The following is a 17500-nucleotide window of genomic DNA, read 5'->3' on the forward strand; positions in this document are numbered from 1 at the left end:
TGTGTGTGTGTGTGTGTGTGTGTGTGTGTGTGTATGTGTGTGTGTGTGTGTGTAGGGGTCTTGAAAGAGAGAAAAATCATCTGAGAAAAATGCTTTGGCATAGCAAGACAATGCTCACAGGTAACCTTCACCTACCGACCTCCTCCAGCAAATGAGAAGTCGGACCTTTTAACCCAGGGGCAGAGTACTTAAGTCTCGAGGGCCGTTTATGGCCCCTGAGGCTGTTTTATCCGGCCCCTGGCATAATGGTATGCAGAGTCACATGAAATATGACATATTTTGTTAAGGAACATACGGAAACATACTGAAACATACTGAAATGTTTGGTGTCGCTGCGCGAGGTGTAGGGCGTGTGTGAATGTGTGGAAATGTTTGCCGTGTTCGTTGTGCCGCTATCAAAATGAATGCACCCATATAATTGCAACAAACGCTAAAACTACACATCGCTAGATGTTTATAACATTGTCTCAACACATAAATTAGTGTCCAATGTGCAGCGTTTCAGTCGCAAATACAGGAGATGTGAGAGAAGGGAAAGCGCTTCGGCGCCAATAAAGTTTGAAAGCGCTTGCCTGGATGTGGTGGTGACGAGCCCATAAGCCGCGTCATCACAGTGCCCATTTCTCAATGTCCTAGTGTGCGCCCTTCGAAGTGTGTCAGCCTAATTAGTCACGCCCAGTGATTGGATACTCTTAAGTGAACTCTGCAGAGTATCCAATCACAGGGCATGACTAATTAGGCTGACACATTTCGAAGGGCGCACAGTAGAGCATTGAGAAATGGCCAGGGTGTGTATGTTACAGTAATAAGCTCTAATGATCTCTTCTGCTCCATTCCTCCACAGGCCTCAGCTCTGGTCATGGGCTGTGTGGGCTCCAAGAAGGAGGCGGATGCCGGGGGCAAGGCCCTGGGCAGCGATGACTCCTCCAGCCGTACACAGCCGACACACTATGTCAAAGACCCCACAGCCGGCACCAAAGCAGTAAGTAGAGAAGGGGGAGAGGAAAAGGAGCGCTAGTGTCCCAGTGTTGGCAGACGCCCACATCACCAGAGCTTTAGGTCTTCACCTTGGTGTTATTAGGGGAGTAAATCGGAGCCTTCATTTAGATTATTTTCGAGGCCAACGATTCGATTATTTTCGATACTCAAGAATGCTCCATGTTTCAATTCAATATGATTCAATTCAAATCAATGGTTCATATTTTACAGGCTACAGGATAACAATCAGGGAACAGGAATTAGAGAGAAGAACCAAATACTATATGTTCAGTTTCTGTACTCTATATTCTATACTATTCTCTATGTTATAGAAGAGTGTTACTCTAAATTCTATGTGATGTTTCACATGACATGTTAAGCTGTGAATGGACCTGAGAGTCCTTGAGGTGGCCACGCATTCTACACAACTCTTACATTCCTGCAATATATTCTACCTTCAATGGAGTCTACTTGCTCCCGCTCCTGAGATAATACTGTGTGTAGCAGACAGCATCTTAGCAGCTGAGGAAGTGTGGCCTTGGGTTTTGTCAGCCACAAGATGCACACTTGAGGGGTTTTTCTGTGTCGTGTGAGCAAAAACTGATGACAGGCAGCGTTAAAGTTTAAAGGGAACCCTTGAAATTCCCTCATTCTGACCAACTGCAATGATTTCCTCATTCTGTGAGCCGTAAAAGTCCACTCTCGTTCAACATCGGCCATTTCCATTGTCATCATAACTTTGTCATGTTATTTTCATTTTTCATGTAAAGATGGACACACACACACACACACACACACACACACACACACACACACACACACACACACACGCACACGCACACGCACACGCACACACACAGACACACACACACACACACACACACACACACACACACACACACACACACACACGCTCACAACCTTACACCCTGCCACGCAATACACACACGAAACATAGACAAAGATTAACTAGCCTGCCGTAAAGACCAGGTAGGCATGGCACTTCCTTTTTGGCAAGATGTCTGACAAACTGTAAGTCAGCCTTTGCATAATGGCCATCATTAGTCATCGGAGGTGTAAGGCCTGACTTCCTGTGCTGTGTGAGGTGGCCACAGGCACATCTGCGCCGATCTCGAATGCTAAAACTAAGAGGGGAAGGGCTAGATCTCTATGGGACATGCTAACTCCTATGAAATTAAGTGGAACGTCCGTGCAGTAGTGGTGTGTCACGATCCGATTCGATCACGATTCAGGAAGTAGCGATTCGATTCGATTCGATTCTATGCGATCCGATCTGATCCGATCCGATCCGATCCAATTCAATTGTACAATGCATTGCAATGCTTTACATTTCTACTGAAAGCAAAGCAAATGTTTAATCAGTCATGATGAGGCAATACAAGTAGTCAGATACTGAGCAACAATTTATTAGCTGTTTTCTGTATCAGTCTGTATCAGTCTTGCAATGTTTTGAAGTGCTTTTATTTAATTTAACATTCATTTGCTCCCGAAATATCCACGGAAGTAATTGAAACTTCAACAAATTGCCGGATCGATTCTGGATCGTCCATGCCCCGCATTGGATTGGATCGCCGGATCGATCATTGTTGACACCACTACCGTGCAGGCTTGAGAAATTATGTAACACTTTTGGAATCAAATGGGAGCAAGTGTGTGGACATTACATTTTGTTTTATTGACAAAAGAAAAATAGCGAGGGCTGTAGCCCCATAATGTAAGCTGCTGCACCAGTGGAGCGCTGTGATAGACATTGAAAGTTAACTACCAAAGTACTACATTACTATATGACATAACACAAGACCTTTAGTAATGCACTACGACTTGGTCAGGTCAGGTTCATCTCTGGGTAATCATTTTAAGGCTCCATTAACTCCATTGAAACTGAATCCAAAGCATTTGTCTCTAAGTCAACACATTAGAGTTTAAAACCCTTTATATCACTGCACTTTATTTTATATCCTTTATTCTATATCCTTGTCCAGCCAGTGGCAGAGCAACGGCATAGAAGGCCCAGGGGCAAGACATCCCGATTGGGCCCCCTGTCTCGCCGCCCGCGCACGCACGCATGCATAGCCTGTTCATCTCACCCTTTGCTATTTCAATGATAGGAAAATGTGTTCTCTCTTATTTCAGTGACAGACGTTGGGCCTTGCGCTCTGTAAAGCCATCAATAATTTGAGGAATGCTTAGCTTTCATTCACAATTGATAAAAATAGCCAACCCAGCACATACTTTTTATATGTGCACCACTGCCATTAGAACGGAACGTTAGGAGACATGGATAAATAAAAACAACAACAGCAAAAAAAAAAAAAACAATTGTGAATGCATATTCTTTTAATTGTTCCCAATGGTCCCATAGCATCTTCTCAATGATGCCAGCTCCCATGTAATCTTTTGTGTGTGGGTGATTTACATTAAGCCCCATGTAATGCCTTCTTTTCTTCCCTGAATGTTTTACAGAACAGAACCAACTCCAGTATGCCCTCTTCCAGCGGGGATGGTGAGTCAATGCTTACAAAAGTCATTGTTTTTGGAATGCTTTAGGGTGTTCTTGGTGCTCATCGGTGTGGGGACTCACTGTAGGGATGCTCAATATTTCAGGGTTTTTTTTTTATTTATTTGGACACAAAAATGCCCATGTCTTTTGGCCTACAATGCCTTCCTAAGATGTAAAATCTAAAAGGAGTGCAATCCAGATTTCTTATCTATAAACATGGCTCCTCGGTAATCATGGCCACAGGGTGTCTGTGTCTATGTGTATGTGTATATGTGTAACTGAGTGTGTAACATCTGCACTAGTTCATCTCTTGGGGCTCGAACACCTGACCTCCCAGCCAGTCAGTGTGTGTGTGTGTGTGTGTTTGTATCTGTCTGTGTGTGCGTGTGCGCGTGCGTGTGTGCGTGTTCGTGCGTGTGTGTGCGTGTGTGTGTGTGTGTTTGCGTGTGTGTGTGTTTGTGTGTGTGTGTGTGCGTGCGTGCGTGCGCGCGTGTGAATGTGTGTGTGACGTCTGCACAGGCTTAATCCCATCACTGGCCAGTCTGCTGAGCTTCCTCAGTCAGCATCATCCCAGCAGCCCTGAGCCTTAAGTAACAGCCCAGCTGTTGAGGCTTGACAGGCCTTGACCCTCCCCAACCAAACCAAAACTCATCAGATTCACGCTTCTTATGTAAATGCTCAGGGCTCATGGCAATGCAATGCATTCCTCAGCTCTCATTCAGTACTATTCACTCCAGTCTACGGCATAAGATTAACGCAAAAGGTTTTGTTGACGAATAAACCACAGACCTAATACTGCAGAGGCAGACTGTGAATTCAACTCAGGTTCAGCATGGCAAATTCATAGCAATTATCTTTTCTTTTTTTTTGGTCTTTTTTACTTTATTTATGATAGGACAGTGAAGGTGGTGACAGGAAGCGAGTGGGGAGAGAAAGACGGGGAAGGGCTGGCAAAGGACAAATGAGTGCCCTACCGTTTGGTCTCGGCAGGGCCCATAGCAATTATCTTCTAACCTTAAGTTTGTAGCTAGCAGGAGGTTTTGTAGGTTTGTGTGCGCAACAATTTTTCTTGTCCTTTTACATATTTTTTTGTGACGTGTACAAATGACAGATGTGTGTTTCATATGTTGCCTATAAAAGTAATGACCCAATGACTAATCTAGCCCATGCATTTGTTATGAAGATTGAATGTGAGGTATTCAAGTGCTTTCGGTTACTCTGCTGAGTAGGGGAATGCAAACCCATTTTTTTAAACAAAACACACAACTTAGAGTTCTTCAAACAAGCATGATATTCCAGTCAGTGGTCTGTCAGTTATTCTTAAAAATATTTCATGCGTATTGTAGCTAGCTTGTTAGCTTGTAGCCTAAGTGGTTTGGGATCAAATTGCAGTTTCAGTGCTTCACTGTTGGCTTCACATAGAGGAATATGAAGAAGGATAGAGTGTAGGGGTCACACATGCTGTGTACTTTGTAAGTGAATTTGTGTAGTAGTGTATTGAACAAATGAAATGATTGCCATTCATAGACAAAAAATGTAGCCTGTCATTGACCTGGCAGAGGAGACAGGCAGGTCAACTGAAAGCGCTGTGTGACAGTGTTCAGTTTAGAACGCAAGACGCAAATGCTGAAGTGAAACTGAACTGTTTCCTGTGGCTATTTTCTAGTTGCCTTCTTCAGCAGATCGTGTGAAAACACATATAGTTCTTCAAACACGGAAGAAACTTTTTAAGACCTTCAGAATTGTAGTGTTATGCTAGAGTTTCTCCTTAAAATGTCATCTTTACAGTACTGTGGTAGCCTACCTGATGATGAGTATGAGGGAAGTGGTAGAACATTTCTAGTAATGATTCACATATTATTCAAAACAAAAAAACAGACATTTATGTTGTTCTAAATACACACACTGAGGTGCAAACAGTAGCTACAACCACAAGTTCTTACAATCAAAAAATGGAAACGTGAAAAAGACCTTGAGATTAAAATTAACGGTCTAATACATTGTATTGTGCACATGCAAAAGTTTCTGAGAAGTAACTCATATAATATGTTTCCCTCAGGTCCAGAGAACATCGCCATTTCACTGTACGACTACGAGGCCATCTATGAAGGAGACCTGGGCTTCAAGAAGGGAGACAAGCTCAAGATCCTTGAGGAGTGAGTTGGCAATCTACTTCAGTAGAAGACGTGGACCAGGTGTAACATATTGCTTGATGTGTTACAACTACAGTTGTACAGTTGAACCTTTCCTATGAGTAGCAGGGTGCTACATTGATTTTTTTTAAAAAAGAAAGAAATATGACCAAGGACGGTTTATGAAAAAGTGTACTGTAACTTTGGGTGACATACCTTAATACACTAAATGACTTACAGTTACTTCAGTAATCTGTTTATGAACTGATTTTGTTCAGGTCAGGCGCATGGTGGAAAGCACGACTGATCAGCAGCGGCCAAGAGGGCTTCATCCCCAGCAACTATGTGGCCAAAGACACTCTGGAGACAGAGGAGTGAGTAGACAGTAAATAACCTAGTGTCAATATTTCTAAGTGAACTTACAGTATATAGCAGAGGTGTCAAGGTAAAGGCACAGGGGTCAGATACGGCCCGACTGTACATCCCACCCGGACCATGAATGATATGAAAGAGAATGAAGTGTATCGTCTTTGGTTTTAACTGAGTGGACATCTTCACTCTGTCTTAAACCAGGACTGATAGTATTCAGGCTCCATGCCTGATTTCAGGCTTGACAGAGTTGGCAAAAAATAAAAACATTGATAATAATTAGCCATTAGGTTATTCTTTTCTCAGAAACTGTTACAGGTTCAGGGTTTTCTTCTACTATCAGGCTTGAATAATGGTCATACATAGGCTATTAAATATTTGAATAATGTGTCAAAATAGGTCTACGTTATGTCACTATGCAGTATCTTGTCATCGTTGTTAGAGCAGGGAAAAAAGTTCAGGCTCAGCATCTTTTTTCACTATCACCCCTGCTTAAACCTTCAAGGATCAACAAATAAACCATGTGTGCTAGTCAGTCATAGGGGTGGGCTATATACTTGGTGGTATCATCTTGAATCATCTTGAATGTTTTACCAATGTGCAAATATTCATGATCACATACAGTATTCAAATCAGCTATAATATATGTATATGCTATATATAATCAAGATATTTTCAACACTGTAATCCAGTGTTTTCAACACTGTGGAGGGTAAACTTACTCTTGCAGTGGAGTCAAATGTCTAGTTCACTAGGGAGCCAGTGTAATTTCAACTCTAATTTCAACTCTCTTCAATAATGTAATTTCAAACGTGACACTGACCAAAGAGCAAAAATAACACTATTTTTGAGTGCAACCAAATGTTATCTGATTACTTCAGACTCTTTAAAGAGTTAAATCAACACTGGTGTTTTTACTGTGTGTACGCCCTGTGACAGAAATAAAACAATGCTTTGATGCCATCACATATTTGCATGTGACCCTGCCCAAAGTGGAGCAAACTTAATATGGATAAGGGAAAAAAGTTACCAAACAGAAAGACCTTTTAAAACTAGAAAAAGCAGAAGTGTGACGTTAAGGACTGTTGAGGCGCTTCCTTTTATTTTGCACCGGCAGCAGCTGCACCTGTGTTTAAAGGTACACTGTGTAAGATTAGTTGTTTATTTCCAGAATTCATGCTACCCATTCACCAAAGTTACCTTTTGCATGAATACTTACCACCACCATCAAATTCAAAGTATTCATTATGACCAGAAAAAAACACACTTTTCATACATGAAAAGGGGATCTTCTCCATGGTCCACCATTTTGAATTTCCAGAAATAGCCATTTTTAGTTGCAAAAATGACTGTACTTGGACCATACTAGAAAATATTAGTCTATTACTTTGTAAACATTCATGAAAAGATCAAATTTGGCAATAGGCAACCCCGTTTCAATGAGCAGCATAGTTGCAGTACCTTTTTTGACCATTTGATGCACAGTGTACCTTTAAAATGGCATGGCATTACGTAAAATGACATTACTGCTCTGGCCTGCAGGTGGTTCTTCAAGGGAGTGAGCAGGAAGGATGCAGAGAGGCAGCTTCTGGCCTCAGGCAACAAAGTCGGCTCCTTCATGATCAGGGACAGTGAGACCACTAAAGGTAAGGAAGAGAAACCATCAGCGAAACCAGCAGTCATGTTGTTAACATCAAGTTCAAGGAAAGAAATGAGTGCACATAAGTACATCAGGGGTGCGTTTCTGGAAAGCGTAGTTGTTAGCAGTTACCAACGGGAAATTGCATTGCAAACGACAAAGTAGCTTAACGTAGTTAGCAACTTTGGTTTCGAGAAATGCACCCCAGACCTGGGGGTTGTGTGCTAGCCCTCCAAAAAGTAAAACATTTTCCAATGGACTGACTGACCAATTCAGTGGTGTTTAGAATCAATGCACACAACATAAGGAAAACAAGAGTGCGGTCCCTGGAAGTTCACGAGCTAAGCTGCCAAATATGCAATAATTGGGTGTGGGGAGATATGTTTGTGCACAATATATAAGAGACTCAAAATGTGGAAGACACACAAATGTATGCTGTGACCGGTAGTTGAAGCGTGTGGAATGAAAAAAAAATGAAAGCAAGAGAAAACGTTTTGTTTTCCAAAGAACAAATTATGTTGTGTGTCTACACAATTTGGAAGAGCAGTGCGTCTTTACACAAATGGCAGTCTGTGAAGATTAGCTAATTTTGATAAGTGCTGGCACAGAACGAGTTGTCATCTTACACACATGTTTATTCATGTAAATGATTTAACAGAGTTTGCTTAGATGGTACAGCCATTGATTTGCATAGACTTACTTTTAACTTAATTTGTAATTTGTGAACATTCTATCCATTCAAGTAACAATGTGTGATGAAGTTTATTGAATCATTGAAATGGGTTGGGTAAATAAGACTCTAGTTTTCTGCTCTGTCCTTTGCTATTTATTGATTTGACATTATGGTAAATCAAGTGAGCGGAATTCTCACATTGTGGTCTTATGACAATTTCAGTCTGTTGTGTGTCTGTGGTCTCTGTACTATAAATGGGAATACACTGTGGTCAAGCTTATTTAGCAGCTGAAGTTATGTCAGATTCAATGTAGTGCATGCTCTCTAGTCCTATCCTGAGCACTGCGGAACCCTGCATTTCTCTGTGTTTGTGTGTGTGTGTGTGTGTGTGTGTGTGTGTGTGTGTGTGTGTGTGTGTGTGTGTGTGTGTGTGTGTGTGTGTGTGTGTGTGTGTGTGTGTGTGTGTGTGTGTGTGTGCGCGTGTGATCCTGTGTGCTTGGCTGTGTGCATGTGGAGGATGTGCTGACATACTGTACTTCAACTGTGCCTGCATGTCCCACTACCCTCTGCAGGCAGCTACTCTCTGTCGGTGAGGGACAGCGATGCCCACTCGGCGGACACGGTCAAGCATTACAAGATCCGCACCTTGGACAACGGAGGCTTCTACATCTCCCCCCGCATCACCTTCTGCACCTTGCAAGAGCTGGTCGGCCACTATAAGAGTGAGTTAAACATCAAGACACACAGACAGACAGTATACTGTACACATGTACTGAACACACACGCATGCACACACGCACGCACACACACACCAACACCATCACCACCACCACCACCACCAACAACAACAACAACAACCCACACACACACACACACATGCTTGTACATTTTGTGCACACCCTTATATCCATGCCCATTCATGTATTTGCATACTCTAACTTTATTAAAAGGCCACGCTTCATAAACAACTTGCAGGCAATATAGCAACTAGGTCAGATACTGCAGCTAGAGATGTTGTCTAGCTGGGCCTGTTTGTGGTAATTGAATACGTCATGATCAAACAGCAGTGACTGTTTGAATCAAACAAGTACAAGCTTAACGTGTAGCAAACAAATGGAAAAAGTACAAGCCTAACGTGTAGCAAATGCATTCTAGTAGAACATGTTGCGAAACCAACAAGCTCCCTGCACTATAACAAGGTCACGCCCCTTGGTACAACGCCCCCACACTCAATATGCTATCTTAGTAGTCAGTCAGTAGACCCCTATCGTAACAGACTTTTCATGAAGTGAAAGAAACTGGCTAATGCATCAGACTAAGTAGTTAAAACAGCAGTTTACAAGATACCCAATACCGCCATACCGATAACCACACCTATGCAACGCATTCATCTGAGATAGTTCGACTTGCTAAACGTGTATTTGGTCATAGGTTTATTTTCTGCCATCCTCAACATAATACCTGCCCAATTATCCAAGTATGCAGGACTTAAGAGGAAATGGAAAACATTATTTTGCATTTGCATAATGAGATGCCCGAGGCCCATTCATGTATAACACATTTCGGCTACAACCTTTCTCATAGCACACCATATTGACATGATTTTGATGTCAGCTCATCTTATATACTCCTTGTCATTCAAAAATTGACCTTCAATGCATTTCACCCCAGAGGATAATGCCTTTGCTATGCTAGTCTATGCTATGTGACCGTGAACATTTGCTGAATTCAGAGCATCCATTGAAAGTTAATGCGCACAAATATTAAGTGTGTGTGTGTGTGTGTGTGTGTGTGTGTGTGTGTGTGTGTGTGTGTGTGTGTGTGTGTGTGTGTGTGTGTGTGTGTGTGTGTGTGTGTGTGTGTGTGTGTTACAGACCAATCTGATGGCCTGTGCCAGTCCCTGACCAACCCCTGCATCAGCCCTAAGCCCCAGAAGCCGTGGGAGAAGGATGCCTGGGAGATCCCCAGGGAGTCCCTCAAGCTGGACAGGAGGCTGGGAGCAGGCCAGTTCGGAGAGGTCTGGATGGGTAAGTCACGGCATTGTACATTTGCTGTTAGCAGAATGGCATTGGCCAAGTGTAGTGCATTGCTAAAAAGCCCTGTTGTTGTGTCATGGTTGTGTAGTACAATAAACCTTTCAATGTCTATAACGGCGTTCCACTGGTGGAACAGTGTGCATTATGGGGCTACGCATGTTAATTAGTATGGGGGTGCCGCGGGCCAGTCAGCTGAGGCACCATGCCATTACGCTGGGAACCTGGGCTCGATTCCGGACCAAGGTCATTTCCTGATCCTTCCCCATATCTCTCTACTTCCCCATCTCTCTCTCCTCACTTGTTTGCTCTCTATCTCCTCACTTGTTTTCTCTCTCTCTCTCTCTCTCTCTCTCTCTCTCTCTCTCTCTCTCTCTCTCTCTCTCTCTCTCTCTCTCTCTCTCTCTCCCTCTCTGTCACTATTCTGTCTAAATAATAAAAAGCAAAGAAAAATGAAGCATGTTTGTTAGATAACACTGTTTAACATGTATAACATGTACTGGTAAACTGATATGAATAATCTACCATACTTGTTATTTGTTACTTGATTTTATTTTCATTCCTCACTGAATGATAGATACCTAACGATCACCACAATTTTGTTTATCTTACTGTCTCCAATGTAGACTCTGCATATTGTATATAGTAGGAGTAATAGCAAGACCATAGCAGTACATAGCATACTGTTGGGACAAAAATGTTTTAGCACCCCTGCTGGAGTCTATGCAGTGACTGCATAGACTCCAGCAGGGGTGCTAAAACATTTTTGGGCCAGTGTCTCCTCGCTAGAATGTGTGCGAATTGCAATAATACATCAACAGAGTGTGGTTTGTTCAGCCAAACGAAACAATGGTGCTCAGACCTACCATACGTAGCACTACACTCCTACAACTTTATATAGAATTTGAAGTAATACTGTACATTATGACTTGGTCGTTGCCATTTTGATAACAGCATCTAATAGCAGGGGCTTTGTCGTCAGAGTTTAACCCCCTTTCTCTAGCCTAGTGCAGCCAGACCCGTACAGCAAAAAGCTGTACCAGGGTCTAGGAGGGCTGGGCGGCAGTGTGGGCGGGATAAACGGTTGCTTCAGCACTCAACGTCACGCAATAGGATGGTGGAACAACCAATCCCCACACACTTCTGTGTAACGTCACAGCTGTCTTTCACAACGTACACGCGACACGCCCCTTTGAAGGTGCAGCGGCAACTTCGAGCCGTCGTAGCAGTGAATTCGTGTGATGACCACAGCCACAAACAAGTTTCCTAATAAATCGTGTTTTCACTTATACAGTTCAAAAATGCATCGTTTTCAACCACATGGCCCTCCGTGATCAATCAGCGAAATGTCGAGCAATGTGGGGCTTGTTAAATGGTTATATTTATGATTGTTGTCAACATGGCATGTTCGGTGTTAGCTAGCTAGTTGTATACCCATAACTAATACATGGCTAGCCACTAGCTCAGTAGACTAGGTGTCATTCCCATCTATTTAGTAAGCGACTTACAGACTTTCAAAGCTCCCAAATGTCTCGTTTTTAATGACATGGATCTTATTAGAATTTGGGGCAGGCATATATTGACGACAGGTTAGCTAGCCACTAGCGAGGGCCTCTTTGTAGGTGAAGCGGCAACTTCCAGCCGTCGTAGCAGTGAAAGCGTGTGATGACCACAGCCACAAACAAGTTTCCTAATAAATCGTGTTTTCACTTATGCAGTTCAAAAATGCCTCATTTTCAACCACATGGCCCTCTTTTATCAATCAGCGAAATGTTGAGCAATTTGGGGCTTGTTAAATGGTTATATTTATATCCCCGAAACGCGGAGCGTCGGGGATGTAATGGTTTTGCGTGCGCCGCCGCCGCGTCCGCCGCGTCCGCCGCGTCCGCCGCCGCCGCGTCCGCCGCCGCGTAAGGTCTTTCGTGTTAACGCGATAACTTTTGAACGGATTTTTGGATTTGTCCCAGATTTTTTGGGTGAATGCTCTAGGGCAGGTTCATGAACTGATTCGAGTTTGGAGGTCAACACTTTCAAGATGGCTGAATTCAAGATGGCCGAATTTTTGTTTGGTCCATAACGTCTGACCGGGTGGATGGATTTGTCCCAGATTTGGTGTGTGAATGCTCTAGGGTAGGTTCATGAACTGCTTCGAGTTGGGAGGTCGACACTTTCAAGATGGCTGAATTCAAGATGGCCGAATTTTTGTTTGGTCCATACCTTCTGACTGGGTGGATGGATTTGTCCCAGATTTGGTGTGTGAATGCTCTAGGGTAGGTTCATGAACTGCTTCGAGTTTGGAGGTCAACACTTTCGAGATGGCCGAATTCAAGATGGTCGATTTTTTGTTTGGTCCATAACTTCTGACCGGGTGGATGGATTTGTCCCAGATTTGGTGTGTGAATGCTCTAGGGTAGGTTCATGAACTGATTCGAGTTTGGAGGTCAACACTTTCAAGATGGCTGAATTCAAGATGGCCAAATTATTGTTTGGTCCATAGCTACTGACCGGGTGGATGGATTTGTCACAGATTTTGTGTGTGAATGCTCTAGGGTAGGTTCATGAACTGATTCGGGTTTGGAAGACAACACTTTCAAAATGGCGGAATTTTCATTTCACCCATAACTTCTGACTGGGTGAATTGATTTTCTCGGTAACACCATATTTTAATGGTTCACCATTTCAGTGAATCTACCATACTAGGTACAGTGTAATAACCAGTGTAACAATATTTAATACCATATAATAGGCCTACTAGTGTAATACCAGTGTAACAATATGCAATATCAGGTACAGTGTAATAACAAGTGTAACAGTATGCAATACCATGTAATATAGTGTAATACCAGTGTAACAATATGCAATACCATGTAATACCACTTACGCACAAACACATGATGTAAGTAAAACAAATGGCGGTGTTACACTGGTATTACATTGTATTAAATATTGTTACACTGGTTATTACACTGTACCTATGTAGTATTACCATTTGCCCCATTTTTTGCTTCATTTTCACAATAGTCGTTTGGTTTTAAGCCTATGCACGTCATGTCACGTCTGTATGTATCATATACGTTTACGAAATGGTGGACGGGAGTGGTAGGAATGATGGGGGACTGGAAGCGTCGCGTTTCGGGGATATACCTTAAGCAGTCGAAGGCGACTGCACAGGCAGTCTAGTTATGATTGTTGTCAACATGGCATGTTCGGTGTTAGCTAGCTAGCTGTATACCCATAACTTTCCCTGATTGTCGCTCCCAACGCAGGACGCTCCCCGGTCAGCTCGCTCCCACTAGCCAGACTATCGATCCCATCTATTTAGTAAGCTACTCAAAGACTTTCAAAGCTCCCAAATGTCTCGTTTTTAATGGCATGTGTCTTATTAGAAATTGGGGCCGCAATTTCATTCTACACCTACAGTAGTGGTCTGATAATAGCGTGTGACTATCTGGTTCTGTAAAATGCTCAACTTAGCTTACCGAGCTAGTTTAAAACATCGAATGATCAAATGGTAATGTGTTGAGATCTATTTGTGTCCGATAAGTTCATGGTGTATTATCACAGCCCTTATAGCCTCTTACAAAATCTGTGGTATTATTACATCAATCCATGTCAGCCACGAAATGTATTATCATCCAGGCTTTTTAAATTAAGTAAACACTTTCGTGCTGTACGTAGCACGGACGGACACCATGCTTCTTCTTAGAAAGTTTCCTGTTTACTAGGTAGCCCGGCCCCCCTCGCGATTTGATTGGCCCTGTCATCGGATAACTTTCAGCCTCGCAAAACGACTGGAGTCCGCTAGACTGCCCCCTGGAGCAAATTCAATTTGCGGTCGCTAGGGGTGTCTAGATTTCTAGGCTACCCTTTCTCAACATTACGCCTCTTTCTGGATGGTCCGTTCTTCAGGTTAGGTTGTATGGACAAGTTACCTTCCGCCTACATGTACCTACCTAGGCTTTATCTGAGCGTGTCTTTTATTTGAAATGTTTGGCACTGATGATGGTCTGAAGGACCGAAAACGTTTTGCACTTCACTGGGTAGCACTTTCTTTATTTTTTCCTTATGCATTAAAATAATTTATGCATCAGTGGTGTGCGAGTTCCTCCTTGCTGCTTCATTGGATTACTTTGTGGAACCAACGCACCCTCCCGGCTACAAACATAAAGGCGCGACACCCTTTTGGAGTAAATCTTTCTGGATGGTCAAAATGTCTCCAGTGTCATTGTGATTTGAATGAGGTTTTCCTGGGATCTATACCAGTACTATCCACATACTCTTTGTTTGTGTTTTCATCGGTAAGTGTGTTCTGTGTGTCTTGTCAGTTCCGCTCACTCACCCAGCTGGTAGGGGAGCCTCAGCAAAGAGTCTAAATTTAGGCCCGATCCTTCCTGCTCAACTGGGTTGTGGTTTTATTTGCGCATCAGCCGCACAAACAGATACACAGACATTATTGGCTTCCCTGGTATTCTGCACAAAGGGCATGCAGGTGGCCACTAAATGATTATTCCATGCCTTTTCTGTGCATAAACAAATGGCGCACAATGACGTTTATACCGGGGAGTATGGTTATGTCAACATCAGTCAAAATTTGATTGCAAAAAGAAGCAACAATATTGCAAATTGTACTGCAAGGGAAAACAATGTATGAAACAAAAACAGACATATGCTCTGCTGTAAAACAGTCAGATTAATTAATTTTGAAAAGAGTTCATTACGGTTTTAATGAAGACAAAATGTGTAGTGAGTGAATACAGTACACTTTACGTATCTTGTTTTGCAGCTCAATTATTATGGAGCGGCAGTCTGAATTTTGGCTTCGAAATAATAGTAAAAAAAACACAATGTATATGTATAACACAGCCTTTATCTAAAGGCTCATCGATTCTTTCTACCCTAAACCTGTGACCGCATTCTTTGCCTAATGTATGAGGAAGGGAAGGTGCATTTCCAGCTCACAAAGGCTGCTGGGTATGCCTAGCTTAGAATACAGCATTCCTACCACATATTTGTCTCGGGCACTTGACAGAACCAGCTCACCTGCGCTCACTGGCAGAAGAAGTATGTGCCAGGACTTTCAGCTTCTCAATCCAGTTTGTCCACCTCAGTCAATACATCCCACTGTCTGTTCACTTATTGCGCCTTGGCCGACACCTCCACACCCTGGCAGCTTGTCCTATCTCTAATACAGCCGCAGGCAAAAGATGTAACTATATCTGTGACTTAAACCGATAGGCAGATACACATAGAAGCATACCCACTCCAGCAAGAGTAAGTGATTTCCCAAACACGTCTTCTACTTCTACATAGCCTTGCAGTCCAAGAATGCATTATACAGTAGTAAACCTCCACACCCACTTTGGCAGGATGTTGAACATGCGCTCCACGGGCCTGCTCCGGCCCGTCAGATGATCTAATTCAGTCCCATACTTGAGGAGAATTTTTTGGGCGTCTTTTTCGACTTTATTTGACAGGACAGTGTGAGAGGTGGACAGGAAGAGAATTGGGAGAGAGATGGGGAGGGGTTGGCAAAGGACCCGGGCCGGGAATCGAACCTGGGTCAGCCGCATGGCAGGCGAGTGCCCTACCGGTTGGCCACGGCAGGGCCGAGAAAAGTAGTCTAAGGATGTCCAATCCTTGAAAAGTGTTGTCATCCCCTGTGAGGACATTCATTATTTTAACCTTTAGCCTACCTTCCCCAAGTCACTATTCAGTACATTGGAGCAACGTTCGGTATTCACACAAAGCAAATTAGTTTTCTGTTCGTACATGATCATATCGCAGAAAGTAATAAAAACTATTCTCTCTACGTAAACCTCAACACCCTGAGGCTTTCTATCTCTCTATCATACAGCCATGTACAACAAGCACATCAGGTCTTCACACACTAAATCTCTGTCAGCCAACAGGCACATCCAGACCAGATAGCTCTCTCTAAACCTCAACATCCTGATGACTGACATGTGTCTCTCCCTCTGCCATGCAGACATATAGAATACGTTGATCAAGACTTTGCTCTGGAAATACTCTAATGTCCTGCCTCTCCTCTCCTACCGCAACAATTAATTTGGACCTCATTTTTAAAACTCTCTCTTCCAGCCACGTACCACCTCTCTCTCTCTCTCTCTCTCTCTCTCTCTCTCTCTCTCTCTCTCTCTCTCTCTCTCTCTGCCCGGAAGCATGTCAGTGGAGGCCTTACACACCAAGACCTCTTTTTTCGCAAAGCCTTATCCTAATGACGTCCCCATCACCCGTCCCCATCAACCCCCCACCCTGTCTCCCTCCCCTTCCTCTCTTTCTCCACCACAGCCACGTATAACAAGCACACCAAGGTGGCGGTGAAGACCATGAAGCCTGGCACCATGTCGGTGGAGGCCTTCCTGATGGAGGCCAACCTGATGAAGACGCTGCAGCACGACAAGCTGGTGCGCCTGAACGCCGTCGTCACCAAGGAGGAGCCCATCTACATCATCACCGAGTACATGGAGAAAGGTCAGTGTGTGTGTGTGTGTGTGTGTGTGTGTGTGTGTGTGTGTGTGTGTGTGTGTGTGTGTGTGTGTGTGTGTAAGAATGGTGTGTGTGTGTGTGTGTGTGTGTGTGTGTGTGTGTGTGTGTGTGTGTGTGTGTGTGTGTGTGTGTGTGTGTGTGTGTGTGTAAGAATGGTGTGTGTGTGTGTGTGTGTGTGTGTGTGTGTGTGTGTGTGTGTGTGTGTGTGTGTGTGTGTGTGTGTGCACGTGTGTGTGTGTGTGTGTGTGTGGAAGAATGGTGGTGAGTGTGTGTGCGACAGATGTGGACAGTGGACATGTTGAGTGACAACTGACAGGACAGCAGGCATATTTGAGTGTGTATGTGTGTGTGTGTCAGAGGTAAGAACGGGTAAAAAAATCCAAGCCCGAACCGACATGGGCCCATGGGAATTGGGCCGGGCCCGGCCCGAGGCCGACTAATTATTGGATGTGTAGGCCCGAGCCCGAGGGAAGCCCGAAATTTCAAATTTTATTTATAAGGAGGGGTGATCTATGATAACAAATCAAAGCCCTTAAATTAAAGCCATTAAAGTATTTTGTTACGAAATCTAAGTTAAATAGACTGTATAAACATGCAGGCCATCTTTTATATTTCTGTGTATGCTGCACTGCAGTGCACAGAGGTTAC

At 43.5% G+C, this 17500-nt stretch overlaps 1 protein-coding gene across 1 annotated transcript in view; it reads left to right on the top strand.

Annotated features, from left to right (window-relative positions):
• hck (HCK proto-oncogene, Src family tyrosine kinase) overlaps nucleotides 1–17500 on the top strand; it is a 32455-nt gene that overhangs the window by 5501 nt on the left and 9454 nt on the right. The window contains exons 2-9 of the mRNA XM_063208826.1: nucleotides 845–982; nucleotides 3463–3502; nucleotides 5559–5655; nucleotides 5910–6005; nucleotides 7543–7646; nucleotides 8885–9034; nucleotides 10187–10339; nucleotides 16655–16837. Of these exons, the coding sequence (XP_063064896.1) occupies nucleotides 860–982; nucleotides 3463–3502; nucleotides 5559–5655; nucleotides 5910–6005; nucleotides 7543–7646; nucleotides 8885–9034; nucleotides 10187–10339; nucleotides 16655–16837 (946 nt within the window). The 5' untranslated portion in view covers nucleotides 845–859. The remainder of the gene's footprint in view (nucleotides 1–844; nucleotides 983–3462; nucleotides 3503–5558; nucleotides 5656–5909; nucleotides 6006–7542; nucleotides 7647–8884; nucleotides 9035–10186; nucleotides 10340–16654; nucleotides 16838–17500) is intronic.

The sequence above is a fragment of the Engraulis encrasicolus genome, chromosome 10 (assembly GCF_034702125.1).
Source record: "Engraulis encrasicolus isolate BLACKSEA-1 chromosome 10, IST_EnEncr_1.0, whole genome shotgun sequence".
In the NCBI taxonomy this organism is placed as follows: domain Eukaryota; kingdom Metazoa; phylum Chordata; class Actinopteri; order Clupeiformes; family Engraulidae; genus Engraulis; species Engraulis encrasicolus.